Source organism: Ranitomeya imitator, chromosome 1 (assembly GCF_032444005.1).
Source record: "Ranitomeya imitator isolate aRanImi1 chromosome 1, aRanImi1.pri, whole genome shotgun sequence".
In the NCBI taxonomy this organism is placed as follows: domain Eukaryota; kingdom Metazoa; phylum Chordata; class Amphibia; order Anura; family Dendrobatidae; genus Ranitomeya; species Ranitomeya imitator.
The window spans coordinates 1,085,501,771-1,085,520,234 of NC_091282.1; the positions used below are offsets into that span (position 1 = coordinate 1,085,501,771).

At 43.0% G+C, this 18,464-nt stretch overlaps 1 protein-coding gene across 1 annotated transcript in view; it reads right to left on the reverse strand.

Moving 5' to 3' along the window:
• Positions 1 to 18,464, reverse strand: part of GLRA3 (glycine receptor alpha 3) — a 456,170-nt gene that overhangs the window by 278,263 nt on the left and 159,443 nt on the right. The window contains exon 2 of the mRNA XM_069745769.1: positions 3,100 to 3,227. Coding sequence (XP_069601870.1) covers positions 3,100 to 3,227 — 128 coding nt within the window. The remainder of the gene's footprint in view (positions 1 to 3,099; positions 3,228 to 18,464) is intronic.

The window sequence follows — 18,464 nt, forward strand, 5'->3', positions numbered from 1 at the left end:
CATATTTCATATAATTCATATTTACTTTCTTTAGCACTACAAAATGCAACTTTATTTGTTTGCCTACTGACATGACGGCCAGCGGCTTATCTATGAGAGAATAATGCAATTGGCAGTTCAAAATTGGACACGTGCGATATCTCCAACGTACATCCATCCGCTCGCACCTTCATACACATTAGACCATTGACCTTTAGCTACTGAACATTGACTAGCCTCAGTGATTAAATGCCTCACCAGACTATTCCTAGTTCATTAGCATACAGTGAGCTGATGTGTACAAGTTTCTTTTTTTTTCTAATACATGCAGCTCAAAAACAGAATAAACATTGCTGGAATGCCTGAGTAACCGTCTATAAAAATTCATAATGGCAGGATAAAAGCATAATTGGCTCTGATAGATTTGTTTTAAACTGATAAATACTAAGCCAATGTTCACACTTGTACTTCTGCAGACATAAGATGCAAGCATCTGACGTTTATAATTGTAATGTATGCTGCATGCAATTCATCAACTTACAGTATGTTTGCCTGTATTAAGTTGTATACATTTAATATATTTAAAGCATTCGTCTTCGTATGAATACATTTTTACTAAAAAAAGCCTTACAGGTTTTTTGTGTGGAAGTAAAGGCTTTTTTATGCACAGTCTTCCATAAACCCCGCCTCTATGGAGTGTATGACATATTGTGGTCATGTGGACTCCAGTCACTACTTGGGAACTCTCAGCTACTTTAGGGTTACATTTGGTTTCTTTTCTGCCATTCTGATTAATGTCCTCCTTGTCCAGGCTGAGAGTTTTGGTGGCCTTCTTTTAGAAGGTTTGTTGTTGCACCATGATCTTCCCATTTGATGATAATGGATTTGATGGTACTCTGTGGGATTATCATATATTGTGAATTTTTAATACCCATCCCTGGCTCTAACTTCTCAACAACTTTTTACATGACTTGTTTGGAGATCTCCTTGGTCTTCATGATGATGTTTGGTTATTGGTGCCTCTTGATTAATGATGTGAAAGGCTGTTTGGCCTTTCAGAAAAGGTGAACATATACTGACAGACCACGTGACACTTAGATTGCACACAGGTGCACTTCCTTTCACTAGGCATGTGACTTACAAAGATAATTACTTTCACCAGAAATTTTAAGTGGCTTCATTGCAAAAGGGATTAATACATATGCACACGCCAACTTTTAGCTATTTGATCCCATAAATTTAAAATTATACCTAGATTTTTTTCTCTTCACCAACTTGAACTAGTTAGTGCTGATTCATCACACACAAATCGGATTGCTATGTTACAAAAAAGGTAAAAAGCCAAGGGAGGGAATACTTTTGCAAGCCACTGTATGTCTTCAATACATGAATCATCTTTTTTCAAAGCTTTTACCAACTGATTCATCAGGTCTAGTTTTATACTTGTGTCAGCAGTATAATTATATCTCATGCTACCAAAATTGTTTATATCTTGTCCTCCAACCACAATATATTCCCTTGGAGGCCAATCTTTTCATACCTAATGGGTTTTTTGGGGTCTTTACTATCCTAAAGGCATGAAAAGCAATGATACTTTGTGTAGCCATTTTGTTGACCAAGAAGAAGAAAATAACTATGTTTAAATGTACACAAGTAATTTTATCCTAATCAGCGCTCCAAACAAACGCAGGAACAGACCTAAAAACTAAGACAATTTTATTTTGTATGGATGTGTTATCAAATAATCGTGGCCAGTTCTTAGGTTATCAGGGACCAACAGGTCATAGTGGAGCACAGCCAGGCACATGACAGGTGGTTTCTTTGGCAGAGTTGGACTCCATATCCAGATGAACCGAGTAATTGGATTGTACAGATCATATTGAAGCAAAATGCATCTCTCTTCAAATTAAAAGTGTTATAAATGTATTTTCTGAGAAATTAATAGTACTCCAGAATTGCAATTTGCTTCAAATGTAATCAGTTCAAGTAGAATTTTCTGGGGAAATTTAGCAGAGCTGGCAAATTAATTGCTCAACATTAATACTAATGCAAGAAAAAATTATACTATACATTTCATCAAGAATCTTCTAATGTTTCTCAAAAATATGAAATCAAAATACAATTTTATAGAAAAGATTGAGATATAGTACAATACTCGCATTCCCATAGAGAATCAATGGATCATCAGTGTGCATACTCGACCACTGCTCCATTCAAATGAGAGATATCTGTTCTCAACTTTGACAATTGTTCTCAGTAGTTAGACCACTACATGTTCTATTCTGTTTTAGTGGTGATAATATTCTATTTCTGGAATACCCCTCTAATCTTTTATTTTTACAACAATCCCTTTCCTTTGGCAACTTTGAAAAACTAGTAGAAAACTTCCTCAAATATTGTAAGATTATTATTCATGTTTTGGTTTGACTGCTGTTATAATTTCTTTAGCAATGAAATAAATGAAAAAAATTATTTCACTGTGAAAAAAGCAAAGGTCATGAGGTATCTCTCCTTTGATTACTGAGCAGTATAGTTTGTGAATAATAAAGGCAACTGATTTTGTTAAGTCATGCTATTGTGTCTCTTTTTTTGCTTGTGGAAAGTAGCATGGACTTGTGGCAAACAGTAGCATAGCATCATCAAAGCCATTCAATAACCTGTGAGTGACTCAGCAGCTTCTACTCTCATTACGTTGACAGAGCAGTGTTTTCTTTTCTGCTCTCCTATGCTGACGGGGTGTGATTGCCATTGCCATGTTGATTGACAGCTGGCTTTCACTTGCTTAACTGCAGAGAGATGAATCTCTATCACCATGATGTCCCATCACATTGACAGAGCAGCCCAGAAAAAGAAGAGCTGCTCGTTTGATGTGGAGCAGCTGAATCTCGCGGCAGGAGCTGTCGGTGACCATTCTCCACCCATGCCAGGTAAAACAAGCAGGTTGTTGCTTCTGTTAAGCGCATAGTAAAAGAGAAAGCCCTAGACAAACCCTTTAATAACATTTGTGGCACAAACCAATGTAGGCACATGGAAGAGCTTTGAAACTCACAGTGTCAACATTCTAAAAAAAGCAGAGCAGGTGAATTTCTTTTGCTTTTGCTAAATTTAAAAATGTATTACCTTTGAAGTTAGGTCTTATTCTAGCATCATATCCAGAAGTTCTACCCATGAGTTTGTCCAGAAAATCAGATGGTGACATTGGTGAACTACGGGATCGGGCACTGTCTGTTTCCTTGGTGGCAACCAAACTAGAAGATAAAGTACAAATTTGATTAAAATTAGTAAATATTTCAGCAAGTCATTAAAAATAAGTGTGTTCACTATTTTCAAGTGCACCTGGTACTAATGAAAATCATATATAATAATTTCTGTCTATACGTTAAACTAGTTAGGAAAGAGAAGGATTCATTATTCATCATATCTTATATGACACCAATATGTTCTGCAGTGTGTTATACTAAATTTCCATCATTGTCAGACCCCACGTTAGATGCAGAGACATATATAAAATAGTCTCTCAATACAAAAATTGACTCTCTGTACTCTCCTTTTAGTTCAGAAAATATTTCACCATTTATGGAGCTTAGTTTTCTCCTTTCATTTGACCAGCAAATTCCCCTCGTTTGCAGAGTGCTTGGAAAAAAAACTTGTTGAATTCAACCTTGGAAATATTTGCAAGAAAAAGTCATTACAGCACCTCATAAAAACTTTTTTTTATTGTCAATCATTTAAAACACAGTACAGAATGTTTTGAAAGTCGCTCTTAGTCATATTCTAAGACATATGATATGACTAAGAGCGACTTGCGCTTGAAGCACATAAGATCATGTGGACCATTGTACCATGTTTTTAAATTATTAACTCTCATGATTCTGTTGTCGGGTGTCCCAGGACCTGGGGCTCCTTTCCGGTTCCTACCGCTAGGGGCGCCCAAGCTTGCCCTGTTACCCAGATTATTGCTGATGGTGAAGATGCCGGTACACGTACCTTGCCTTAGTTCCTAAATTCCCCCTCAATCTGTACCCTTCCCCCACCCAGGTAAGAGGAGAGTAGTAGTGTACCACAATACTCCAACCAGGCTAACAAGGTAATACAAACAGGGGTAGCAAAAAGTAGCAAACATACAAATATACTCGCACAACTAACAGATATCCACGGTGTTAGGAGTCGAGTTTCCTCTGCTGCACAGGGGGAATCTCGATCCGTGTCTGCTGCGGTCTCCCATTCTGCATCGGCCGCAGTGGGGTCTGCTCAGCGGAGACGTCGCTCCCAGTGTCTCGCTGAGGCTGATTCTGTGCATAGGGTCACTACTGCCTTTTCTGGCTTTCCTATGATACCCTGCACTGATCTGCGGCGAGCGGGCTTCTCTGGGACTAAGTCCTTATTTACACACACTGAGCATGCCCAGGGCAAGATCTCCCATTGGAGGTTGAGGGTCACATGCTCAGGTACTGCAGCACATCCCATTGGTCCTCCAGGAAGGTCCTGAAAGGGCAAAACTTCGGTAACAGCTTCCTGTGCTGCAACTATATAAACTGCGCATGACCGCACGGCCATGCGCTAGTATTGTTTTGATATTATGTGTGTGTGTAGATGGATGTATGTCGAAGGATGAAAGCTCCTAAATATCCCATTCCTAGTGTTGTTGTCTGTTTGTGAATGGAGGTAGCTATCTAGCGCCCGACTAGCCATCAGCACGTAACACACATCACAGCGTCCAGTTGCTGTGTCCGCCAGTACGGCGCCGTGCGCTTTCTCTGCACTTTCCTGACCCAAGCCTGGGTGGTTAGTGGCGTCTGTCAGTGCGGCACCGCACGCACTCTCGTGCCTTTATATATTATTATTTATGTTTCTCTGACACCCCAGTTGTGGTGTTGAGCGCATCAGGTCTTCTGAACTCAAATCCTCAGTCTCGGGTTTGAGATTAGAGACTCCTTGCTTGCGCTCTATGTGCGGTACCGCGGTCCTGTGACGCAACAGGGTCGCTTCCTTCACACAGGGTGAAGTTAACCCATGTGTGTATTCTTATAGTACCGCCATATAGTCCGTCTTTACTAGCAGCAGGGTTTTTACCTGCACGGTGGACCTCGGACTGCGAACGCACCTAGTTCCATATCATCTTATACTTGGTGCGTTCCGCCAGTCCTTAACATAATACTAGCGCCAAGGTCTGGCTAGTAAATGGCGGACATTCAGCAATCTTTGCGGTATATCCAGCAGCTGGAGGGTAGGTTGACGGCTCTTGAGAGCTCAACCTCAGCTGTGGATGTTACCGCAGTTGCTGTACAGGCTGCTAGCGTGGCTGCGGCAACCTTGTCCACTGCCACCTCTGTTCTGACATTATCCCGCCTCCCGTTGCCAGAAAAAATTTCTGGAGATTGTAAAACTTGTAGGGGATTCGTGAGTCAGTGCTCTATCCATCTCGAGCTCCTGGCTGCACGTTTTCTTACAGAGCGGGCTAAGGTGGGATTTATTGTGTCTCTCTTGTCGGACAGGGCGTTGGAGTGGGCTTCGCCGCTGTGGGAGCGTGGTGATCATGTGGTGCAGAGTGCTCCGTTGTTCCTGAGCACTCTGAAAAAGGTCTTTTTAGGACCTCAAGTCACCCATGACACAGCGCTCCAACTACTGGCATTAACTCAGGGTGAGTCCTTGGTCAGCCATTTTTCCGTCCGCTTCCGTACTTTAGCTTCCGAGCTGGAGTGGTCGGATAAAGCCCTTATCCCCATATTTTGGAAGGGCCTGGCTGATCACGTTAAGGACGCTCTGGCCACTAGGGAGATTCCTGCCACACTGGAGGAATTAATAACTGTCTCTACTCGTATTGACCTCCGTTTTAACGAGCGGAGGTTAGAGCGAGCCCAGTGTAGGCAGAGGTTTCGGCTGGCTCCCACCTTCGCCAAACCTTTGGAATCTCCAATCCAGGCATCCGAGTCACATGAGGCCTTAGAGGTGACACAAGCGGGATCCAAATCTCAGTCCGCCCGTGCACATAAGGTCCGTCATGTTTTCCAGCAGTCAGGACATCTTGCCTCCAAGGGTCCTCAGCGGTCGGGGAAACGTCAGCGTCTAGTGGCAGTTGGAGGAGGTACACTAGACACGGCGACGTTTGCCTCAAAGTTGTCCTTCAAGGGGACAATTACCATAGGCCCATCCACTCTTATGGTCGAGCTATGCGTGGATTCTGGGGCAGAGGGTAACTTTATGTCTTCCGCTTTTGCCCAGCGTCACGCAATACCCTTGGTGATGCTTGCCAAGCCAGTAACCGTTCGAGTGGTAAATGGGTCAACACTACCCTCACAGATTACCCACCAAACCATTCCTTTCACTCTTTCTGTGTCTCCATCACATCAGGAGATAATCTCCCTATTTGTCATTCCTGAGGGAATTGATGTGGTCCTGTTGGGGATACCATGGCTTCGCTACCATTCTCCTCATATTGAGTGGTCCTCTGGGAGAATTTTGGGATGGAGTAAATCTTGTGAGGGTAGATGTCAGAGGGAGTGCGTTCAGGTTGCTACTACACAGGTACCCGCAGATCTTTCCTCTCTCCCCAAGCACTATTGGCCCTATGCAGACGTGTTCTCCAAAAGAGCTGCGGAGACCCTTCCGCCTCACCGCCCCTATGACTGTCCTATTGACCTCTTGCCTGGTGCTGAGCCTCCCCGGGGTCGAGTCTATCCGTTATCTCTCCCGGAGACGGAGGCAATGTCTCAGTATATCCAAGAGAATCTGGCAAGAGGATTCATTAGGAAGTCAGTGTCACCGGCAGGGGCTGGGTTCTTCTTCGTACAGAAGAAGACTGGAGACTTACGTCCATGCATAGACTACAAGGGTCTTAACGCCATCACCGTTAAGAACAAGTACCCATTACCCCTGATATCTGAGCTGTTTGATAGGCTACGGGGAGCAAGGGTATTTACAAAGTTAGATCTGCGGGGTGCTTACAACCTGATTCGCATCCGTGAGGGGGATGAATGGAAGACGGCTTTTAACACCAGGGATGGTCACTATGAATATCTGGTGATGCCCTTCGGGCTCTGTAATGCCCCAGCCGTTTTCCAAGACTTTGTGAATGACATCTTCCGGGATATGCTCACCACCTCGGTCGTAGTCTATCTGGATGATATTCTCATCTTCTCTCCAGATATTGACTCCCATCGGAGAGATGTTCGCAAAGTCTTCGACCTCTTTCGGGCAAACTCCCTCTACGCCAAGTTGGAGAAGTGTGTGTTTGAGCAGGAGTCCTTGCCTTTCCTTGGTTATATCATCTCTGCCCAGGGTTTGGCTATGGATCCTGCCAAGCTACAGGCTGAATGGACTGGCAGGAACCCCATTCTCTTAAAGCGGTGCAGCGCTTTATGGAGTTCATTAATTACTATCGCCAGTTCATTCCACACTTCTCAACTTTGGTAGCTCCCTTGGTTGCCCTCACCAAGAAGGGAGCAAATCCCAAGTTGTGGTCAGAGGAGGTCTCCAAAGCCTTTCTCTCGATCAAGTCACACTTCGCCAGCGCTCCCATCCTACATCGCCCCGATGTTGATAAACCATTTATCTTGGAGGTGGATGCCTCATCCGTTGGTGCTGGAGCAGTCCTTTTCCAAAAGGATGCTCAAGGTCGGAAGCATCCTTGCTTCTTCTTCTCCAAGACCTTCACACCAGCGGAGAGGAATTATTCCATCGGGGACAGGGAGTTGCTAGCCATGAAGTTGGCTTTTTCAGAGTGGAGACATCTCTTGGAGGGAGCTCGCTTTCCCTTCCAAGTCTTCACTGACGACAAGAACTTGGTATATCTACAAACGGCCCAGCGGCTGAATTCTCCTCAGGCTAGATGGTCCCTGTTCTTCTCCCGGTTCCATTTTACTCTCCATTTTCTCTCCGGGGAGAAGAACGTTCGTGCCAACGCTCTCTCCCACTTTTTAGTGTCATCTGAGGAGGAGGAGGAACCTCGGCTTATTGTCCCTTCTGAGAGCCTGAGAACTGTAGCTCCGGTTTCGCTAGAGTCTGTGCCCCCGGGCAAGACTTTCGTGCCAGCTAACCTGCGACCGGAGGTTCTCTCTTGGGCTCACTCCTCCAGAGTGGGTGGGCATTTTGGGACCAAGAGGACATCTGAGCTTTTGGCGAGAACATACTGGTGGCCGCATATGGCCCGAGATGTCAGGGACTATATTCAGGCATGCGTTTCTTCCGCCCAGAATCGGTCTCCTCGGCAACAGCCTGCTGGGTTGCTTTACCTTCTACCGGTGGCAGACAGGCCCTGGGAGATGGTCGGGATGGACTTTGTGGTGGGCTTACCCAAGTCGCGTGGCTGGTCCATTATTTGGGTTGTCACCGATTATTTCCCTAAGATGGTGCATTTGGTGCCGCTTCCTCGGTTACCTTTTGCACGGGCCTTGGCGGTGTTGATCATTAAGCACGTTTTCCGATTGCTTGGTATGCCTGATAAGATTGTCAGCGATCGGGGTCCCCAGTTCGCGTCTCGGTTTTGGAGAGAGCTCTGCCGTTTACTCAGCATAGAGTTGAACCTCTCCTCTGCATACCATCCCGAGACGAATGGGTTGGTGGAGAGAACCAACCAGACTCTGGTGACATATTTGCGACATTTCATCTCTGCTAGGCAGGATGACTGGGCATCTTTGCTACCTTGGGCGGAATTTGCCTTGAACAACGCCGTAGCCGATTCCACTGGTCAGACTCCTTTTCTCCTTAATTACGGCCAGCATCCGTATGTCCCTGTGCCCATGCCTGTGTCATCCACCGATTCTAGGGTGGCAGACTGGGCGGTGGAGGCATGTGACATCTGGGACCGTACACAGGATGCCATCCGGGCCTCCAAGGAGAGAATGAGGGTTTTGGCTGATACACACCGGCGCCCCGCTCCGGTCTTTGCTCCTGGCGACTTAGTGTGGCTCTCCGCCCGTAACATCAGGCTGCGAGTTGAGTCCACTAAGTTTGCTCCTCGCTACATTGGCCCGTTTAAGGTTCTGGAACAGGTCAACCCTGTGGTCTACCGTTTGGCTATTCCTCCACGCCTTGGTATCACCGATACTTTTCACGTTTCCCTCTTAAAGCCCGTTCGTTTGTCCCGGTTTTCTGAGTCATCTGCTGGGACATCGGGTTCATCCATGGATGAGTTTGAGGTGAATGCTATTGTGCGGTCCAAGGTGGTACGTGGCAAGAAATTTTATCTTGTGGACTGGAAGGGTCACGGCCCAGAGGATAGAACCTGGGAGCCTGTGGAGCACATTCGGGCTCCGCTGCTTATTGCAGCTTTTGAGCATAGTGAGGCTCAAGGAGGGGGGCCCTAGGAGGGGGGGTAATGTTAGGAGTCGAGTTTCCTCTGCTGCACAGGGGGAATCTCGATCCGTGTCTGCTGCGGTCTCCCATTCTGCATCGGCCGCAGTGGGGTCTGCTCAGCGGAGACGTCGCTCCCAGCGTCTCGCTGAGGCTGATTCTGTGCATAGGGTCACTACTGCCTTTTCTGGCTTTCCTATTGTACCCTGCACTGATCTGCGGCGAGCGGGCTTCTCTGGGACTAAGTCCTTATTTACACACACTGAGCATGCCCAGGGCAAGATCTCCCATTGGAGGTCGAGGGTCACATGCTCAGGTACTGCAGCACATCCCATTGGTCCTCCAGGAAGGTCCTGAAAGGGCAAAACTTCAGTAGCAGCTTCCTGTGCTGCAACTATATAAACTGCGCATGACCGCACGGCCATGTGCTAGTATTGTTTTGATATTATGTGTGTGTGTAGATGGATGTATGTCGAAGGATGAAAGCTCCTAAATATCCCATTCCTAGTGTTGTTGTCTGTTTGTAAATGGAGGTAGCTATCTAGCGCCCGACTAGCCATCAGCACGTAACACACATCACAGCGTCCAGTTGCTGTGTCCGCCAGTACGGCGCCGTGCGCTTTCTCTGCACTTTCCTGACCCAAGCCTGGGTGGTTAGTGGCGTCTGTCAGTGCGGCACCGCACGCACTCTCGTGCCTTTATATATTATTATTTATGTTTCTCTGACACCCCAGTTGCGGTGTCGAGCGCATCAGGTCTTCTGAACTCAAATCCTCAGTCTCGGGTTTGAGATTAGAGACTCCTTGCTTGCGCTCTATGTGCGGTACCGCGGTCCTGTGACGCAACAGGGTCGCTTCCTTCACACAGGGTGAAGTTAACCCATGTGTGTATTCTTATAGTACCGCCATATAGTCCGTCTTTACTAGCGGCAGGGTTTTTACCTGCACGGTGGACCTCGGACTGCGAACGCACCTAGTTCCATATCATCTTATACTTGGTGCGTTCCGCCAGTCCTTAACACACAGGGCTGTGGATGAGGTTTTTAAACTAAAGTAGCAGAAGAAAAGGAATTATCACACCCTCAAATCTTAGCAACAGTCACAGATAAATCCATGAATACCTTCTCTAACAACAACCACCAACAACTTCAGCCTTGCAACAAAAGTTGGCTTTGACAAGGAGTGCTAGCCAGGTCCCAGATTATATAGGAGATGGAGCCTTAACACTCCAGGAGCCTTAACGTTTCAGGAGCTCTCAACTGAGCAGGTTAACCACTGCACTGCTCAAAAAGTTACACCATTTAATATGAAGGTGAAGTGCTTCTAATCAATGTAGGAGTAGGAGACATCAGACACTGCAGTATTATGGCTCCTCTCTGTTATGGTAAACCATTAGCAATAAAGAAAATTGAAAATGTATTGAGGTACTGGGATGGCTTTTTCTTGGAAACTGCCTTTTGGTTATTTGCACCTTATGGTGACTTTATCAGAGAACAAACAATATTCATTGTTTTATAAGTCCAATATAAATCCAACCATTGCCCTATATTTCTTGTCAAGTCTGCATTTCTGGTTTCCCAGAATCAAATAATAATAATAATAATAATAATAATAATCATCATCATCATCATCATCAAATACAAGTAACATGGCTGGATCTGTTTCTCCAACGCAAGTACAATGAATGACTTTTTCCTTTCAGCATGCAGTGCTATGCAGATGTGACCATTCTAACATTTCATTCAGGTTGTGTTCAGAGAATGTAATAATTTTTGACTCACTCTATCTTTTTTTCAGCTCCTCAGAGAGTTTGTTGCCATGAGGTGCCACGTTGAACTTCCAGTGACCAGTATGAGAGAGCGATAACACCAAATTTAACATATCTACTCCCCATTTACACCTGAGACCTTGTAACACTGATGAATCACATGAATTCGGACAGTAAAAATGGTCAATTAGGCATCTATAAAATCTGCATGTAAATCCCCCTGATTGGCTGAACTACTGTGATGTGATAGCTGCTGGGCATTTTGGGGAATCCCGTGTGGCCATACCTCACGTCATTAGCACACCTTCTCAGACTGCAACAGTGTGTGAAATAGGAGTATGTTTTTTTGTCGATCCTAATGAATCAAGTCGCTGAGTATTCGAATTCCCAAGGGCCTGCAAGTTTCAGGAAATTTTTCTCAAAAGTCAATCCTCTGTGGATCAATCCACTCATCTGTAAAGCACAGGTATCACGTAGCAGGCAGATCTCAACATCTACTGTCCAGAGGAGGCTGCAGAAAATGAACCATAAAGGCCCACTGCTCACAAAGAAGCAACAAATGAGGACTATTAACAAGAAGAAACTTGTTTGGGCCTAGCAACAGAAGGACTGGATATTCGATCAGTCAAGAATCTGAACTGTGGCCCAATGAACCAAAATGTTTGATTTTTGGTACCAACCACCTTCATTTTGTGAGATCCATAAAAAAGAGCAGATGGTTTCTTCATGTGTGGTGCTCACTATGAAGCATAGAGGGGACGGTGTGATGGTGCTATTGACATTATTGTGAGCTATTCGTAAATCAATGTACACTTACCAAGAATGTCTCCCACAGCATTCCGCAATGATATGAATTAGTTTGTACTTAGTGGGACCATCATTTGTATTGCAAAAGACAATGACCCCAATCACATCCTCTCACTATATATGGGAATTGAAGCCAAAAATATAAGGAAGGAGTGCTTCATCAGATGACATGGCCTCCACCATCACCTGCTGTCAACTCAATCAAGATGCTTTGTAATCATTTAGACAGCAAAAATAAGACTAAGTAGGCAACAAGTGGTCAGAAGCTATTGGAACTATTTCAAGACTGTTAGAAAGCCATTCCAGGTGACTTCTTGATGAAGCAAAGAGATTGCCAAGGGTGTGTAAAACTGTCATCTGATTGAAATGTGGATACTTTGATAAATCTAAAGTTTAATAACGCACATCCTGGGTCTGTTTTTTTACATTTTGTTTCCATATGTATTCCATCATGGTTTAGCTGTCTTAAGTCAGAATCTACAATGTGCACCTTTCCGTAAGAACAAGGAAAACCATTGCATGAACAATAACCAGAGTGTGCAAAGCAGTCATCAAAGCAAAAGGTGGCACTGGCTACTTTGAAGAACCTAGAATATAAGACATAATTTCAGTTGTTTTCACACTTTTTTTGTTAAATATATAATTCCACGTGGGTTAATTCATAGTTTTGATGCCTTCAGTGTGAATGTACAATTTTCATAGTCATGAAAATACAGAAAAATCTTTAAATGAGAAGGTGTCTCCAAACTTTGGTCTGTATTGTATATATATATATTTATATACAGTAGACTGTATATATGTTTTCACGAATGTTTGAGGTCATGGATCCATTATATATCAATTTTCCAAGCCGGCGAGAAAACCTTGCCATAAAGATGACATACGGATGTCACACGGATACATTGATGAGAAAAAATTGCATCCTCGCATTGCACACAGATGACATACGGATCACTGTTTGGGAACATTTGTGCAATTCTTGGCCGTGATAAACACATCAATTTTTATATAAGTTATGTGTGACTTCAGCCTAACGAGTATACTCGCTCATCACTAGTGAGAATCTTCCCAAAAGGCAATACCCTATGCAGCACTCTACCAATCAGAAGCCACTCCTTTGTGAAAGGCACATGATAGCTTACTTGCAGTTTTTACATAAGGCACTTAACAGACTCTGAGACCATGAAAATTAGGAAAATGCTAGCTAATGAAAAACAATAATGAGATGAATTTTGGCCTGAATGCCAAGTGTCATGTTTAACCCATTACTTGCCAAATTAGCAATTTTCTTTCTTTTTTTTTAATGACAGATTTTTAATGATTTGGGTCCTAATGAATCAGAAACATAATTTGCAAAATGTTTTCAAGTATGGATTTTTCAGAAAAGGGCGTCCCAATATTCAATTAAAAATGACAGTGACATGATTTCCTATTTTGAAAACATTCATTTTACAAACACAACACACAAAATTGGACCTATTTATAAACATTATAAAATCCTAGTTGCTAGAAGCTAAAGATTAGGCGTCCCAAAAAAAGGACATTGGTAGATAACAGGTTAAAGGAAACCATACACCACTAAGGCCAGTTTCACACTAGTGTTTCAGTGCGCAGCATACGCCTGCGTACAGAAATGGATGCGTCTTGCATGCCTATGTTTAACATTGTGTACGCAGATGTACGCAGGGACATGCGTTGTATGTGGATGCATCCCCGTGCGTCGTTTTGAAGTGCCCGCCGAACGCAACATGTTGTGTTTGGTGGGAACCTCAAAACGAAGCACGGGGACGCATCCACATACAACGCATGTCCCTGCATTCACCTGCATACACAATGTTAAACATAGGTACGTATGGATCTAACGGAACAAAGTACGCAGGCGTACGCTGTGCACTGAAATGCTAGCGTGAAAACGGCCTAAGATACATGGTCAATACAACCACTCCGGGGAAACATAGTGGTGACAACATGATATTGTGTGGATGTTTTTAAGCTGCAGTTACTGAGAAAATTCTTATTATTGAGGGAAATATGAACAAAGACAAGACAAATCCTTAATGAAAATCATCTGCCTCAAAGCTCTGTTGACCTCAGACTAGAGCTTCACCTTCCAACAGAATAAAAATCACACAGCAAAGACAATGCAGGCATTGCTTCAGGAAATGTTGGTAAATGTCCTTCAAAATGGCTATCTTTTATGACAGAACTAAGAGGATTTTCAGAGAAAAGTCAGAGAAAATTAAAAAAAATTACAAATGTGCCAAGCTCATAGAACCACACCAAAGAAGATTTCAGGCTGTAATGGCTGTAAAAGGTGCCTAAACAAAGAACTGCAACTCACATAGTAACATAGTAACATAGTAACATAGTTAGTAAGGCCGAAAAAAGACATTTGTCCATCCAGTTCAGCCTATATTCCATCATAATAAATCCCCAGATCTACGTCCTTTTACAGAACCTAATAATTGTATGATACAATATTGTTCTGCTCCAGGAAGACATCCAGGCCTCTCTTGAACCCCTCGACTGAGTTCGCCATCACCACCTCCTCAGGCAAGCAATTCCAGATTCTCACTGCCCTAACAGTAAAGAATCCTCTTCTATGTTGGTGGAAAAACCTTCTCTCCTCCAGACGCAAAGAATGCCCCCTTGTGCCCGTCACCTTCCTTGGTATAAACAGATCCTCAGCGAGATATTTGTATTGTCCTCTTATATACTTATACATGGTTATTAGATCGCCCCTCAGTCGTCTTTTTTCTAGACTAAATAATCCTAATTTCGCTAATCTATCTGGGTATTGTAGTTCTCCCATCCCCTTTATTAATTTTGTTGCCCTCCTTTGTACTCTCTCTAGTTCCATTATATCCTTCCTGAGCACCGGTGCCCAAAACTGGACACAGTACTCCATGTGCGGTCTAACTAGGGATTTGTACAGAGGCAGTATAATGCTCTCATCATGTGTATCCAGACCTCTTTTAATGCACCCCATGATCCTGTTTGCCTTGGCAGCTGCTGCCTGGCACTGGCTGCTCCAGGTAAGTTTATCATTAACTAGGATCCCCAAGTCCTTCTCCCTGTCAGATTTACCCAGTGGTTTCCCGTTCAGTGTGTAATGGTGATATTGATTCCCTCTTCCCATGTGTATAACCTTACATTTATCATTGTTAAACCTCATCTGCCACCTTTCAGCCCAAGTTTCCAACTTATCCAGATCCATCTGTAGCAGAATACTATCTTCTCTTGTATTAACTGCTTTACATAGTTTTGTATCATCTGCAAATATCGATATTTTACTGTGTAAACCTTCTACCAGATCATTAATGAATATGTTGAAGAGAACAGGTCCCAATACTGACCCCTGCGGTACCCCACTGGTCACAGCGACCCAGTTAGAGACTATACCATTTATAACCACCCTCTGCTTTCTATCACTAAGCCAGTTACTAACCCATTTACACACATTTTCCCCCAGACCAAGCATTCTCATTTTGTGTACCAACCTCTTGTGCGGCACGGTATCAAACGCTTTGGAAAAATCGAGATATACCACGTCCAATGACTCACCGTGGTCCAGTCTATAGCTTACCTCTTCATAAAAACTGATTAGATTGGTTTGACAGGAGCGATTTCTCATAAACCCATGCTGATATGGAGTTAAACAGTTATTCTCATTGAGATAATCCAGAATAACATCCCTCAGAAACCCTTCAAATATTTTACCAACAATAGAGGTTAGACTTACTGGCCTATAATTTCCAGGTTCACTTTTAGAGCCCTCACATCATATTTTTTTGCAACTAATTTTCAAGCATGTGTACAAACTCATGATACTATTTTATAATAAGTCTATGACATGAAAAAATGTATATGAAGTAAATTGGTCTGAATACCTTTTGTATATACAGCGGGGAAAATAAGTATTTGATACACTGCCGAGTTTGCAAGTTTTCCCACCTACAAAGAATGGAGAGGTCTGCAATTTTTATAAAAGGTACACTTCATCTTTGAGAGACAGAATCTTGAAAAAAATACAGGGATTCGCATTGTATGACTTTTACATAATTAATTAATATTTGTTAGAGAAACCTTTGTGTTCAATTACAGAGGTCAGTCATTTCCTGTAGTTCTTGATCAAGTTTGAACACACTGCAGCAGGGATTTTTGCCCTCTCCTTCCATACAGACCTTCTTCTGATCTAACAGGTTATGGAGATTTTGCTGCACAACATTGAGTTTCAGCTCCCTGCAAAGATTTTCTGTTGGGTCCAGGTCTGGAGATTGGCTGATCACCAAATGCTAACTGGAGTAGCGAGCTCAACACTAATGGCAACATATTCAATACGACAGCCTAATGTTATCAAATTATGTCGTACCTCTGGGATCAAAATGTTCATTAAACCCCTGGATAAAATCCTTGAGGGGTGTGGTTTCCAAAATGGGCTCCATTGTTTAGGCACATCAGGGGGCCTCCAAACACAACATGGCATCTGCCTTGATTCCAGCCAATTTTGCATTCAAAAAGTCAAGCAGTGCTCCTTCTCTGCCAAGCCCCACCGTGCGCCCAGTGGATTCCCCCACATATGGGAAATCAGCATACTAAGGAGAAATTGAGCAACACATTTTGGGGTCCATTTTCTCTTCTTTCCCTTGTGAAAATATAAAAGTTTGGGTCTAAATTATTTTTTTTGCGAAAAAAGTTAAATGTTAACTTTTTTCTTCTACATTGCCTCAGTTCTCGAGAAGCAACTGAAGGGTTAATAAACTTCTTGACTGTGGTTTTGAGCAAATTGAGGGGTGCATGTTTTATAATGGTGGCACTTTTGGGTCTTATAGACCCCTTAAAGTCACTTCAAATGTGATGTTGTACCTAAAAAAATGGTTTTGTAAATTTTGATGGAAAAATAGGAATTCACTGGTCAAATTTTAACCATTGTAATGTCCTAATAAAAAAAATTGTTTCCAAAATTGTGCTGTTGCAAAGTAGACATTTGGGAAATGCTATTTATGAATGATTTGTGTGACATAGCTGTCTGATTTTAGGACACAAAAATTAAACGTTTGAAAATTGCAAAATGTTTAAAATTTTTGCCAAATTTCAGTTTTTTTCATAAATAAACACAAGTCATATCAAAGAAATGTTAACACTATCATGATGTACAAGATGTCATGAAAACAAACAGTCTTAGAATCAGTGGGATCCATTGAAGCATTTCAGAGAATTATTATTACATGAATTGACAGTGGTCAGAATTTTAAAAATTGACTTGGTCATTAAGGTCAAAATTGACTCTGTCAAGGGGTTAAATATACATTATATAACATTGCTACAATCCTCATTTATTTATAACACTTTGTATATGAATCCCTGATACCCACTGCCTGGTTGTACTCTGCAGTGCCTTTTGTCAGTCCCTTGGTGGTTACTATAGAAACATTTGTTTCTCAGCTATCTATCTTGTATTCTATGCATATGTTACTCTTCTCTATGAATAGTAGCTTGTTTACCCAGATACATTTGATTTCTTCTTTGGTATTGTATTGGTGATTATGTATGATACTCCCTTGTTAGCCTATTATTGGACTGTCATAATCTGAATCTGTTTGTGCACAATCCCAAAATTCTGATGGTGTGGCACTCTTTGCCATTTGTCCTTTTTATCATGCTTTTACAAAAAGTTTTTTTCAATAAAAATATATGTTTTATGAATTCAAGACGCATGTTGCTACCAGTAATTTTTGGGGATTTAGAGCCACTCCTTAATTACTGTGGCTGTGTGTTTTGGGCCATTGTCATGCTGGAAGACCCAAACATGATCCATCTTCAATGCTCTTACTGAGGGAAAGAGGTTGTTGGCCAAAATCTTGCAATACATGACCCCATACATCCTCCCTTTAATATGGTGGAGTCATCCTGTCACCTTTGCAGAACAGCACCCCCAAAGTAAGATGTTTCCCGCATTGTGTTCACAGTTGGGATGGTGTTCTTGGGTTTGTACTCATCCTTCTTCTACCTCCAAATACAGCGAGTGGAGTTCATACCAGAAAGGTCTATTTTGGTCTCATCTAACCACATGACCTTCTCCCATGCCTCCTTTGGATCATCTAGATTGTCATTGGTGAACTTCAAACAGGCCTGGATATGTGCTGGCATGAGCAAAGGAACATTGCGTGTCTTGCAGGATTTTAATACATGACGGCATAGTGTGTTGTTAACAGTAATGTTTGAGACTGTGGTACCAGCTCTCTTCAAGTTATTGACTAGGTCCTCCTGTGTAGTTCTGCGCAGATTCCTGACCGTTCTCAGAATCATCCTTACCTTACGAGGTAAGACCTTGCATGTAACCCTAGACCAGTGTTCCCCAACTCCGGTCCTCAAGAGCCACCAACAGGTCATGTTTTCAGGATTTCCTTAGTATTGCACAGGTGATTGAATGCTTGCCAGTCCATGTGATCACCTGTGCAATACTAAGGAGATCCTGAGAACATGACCTGTTGGTGGCTCTTGAGGACCAGAGTTGGGGAACACTGCCCTAGACCAAGGAAGATTGACAGTCATCCTGTGTTTCTTCCATTTGGCTTCTCACCAAGCTTCTTGCCTATATTCCTATAGTCCATTCCAGC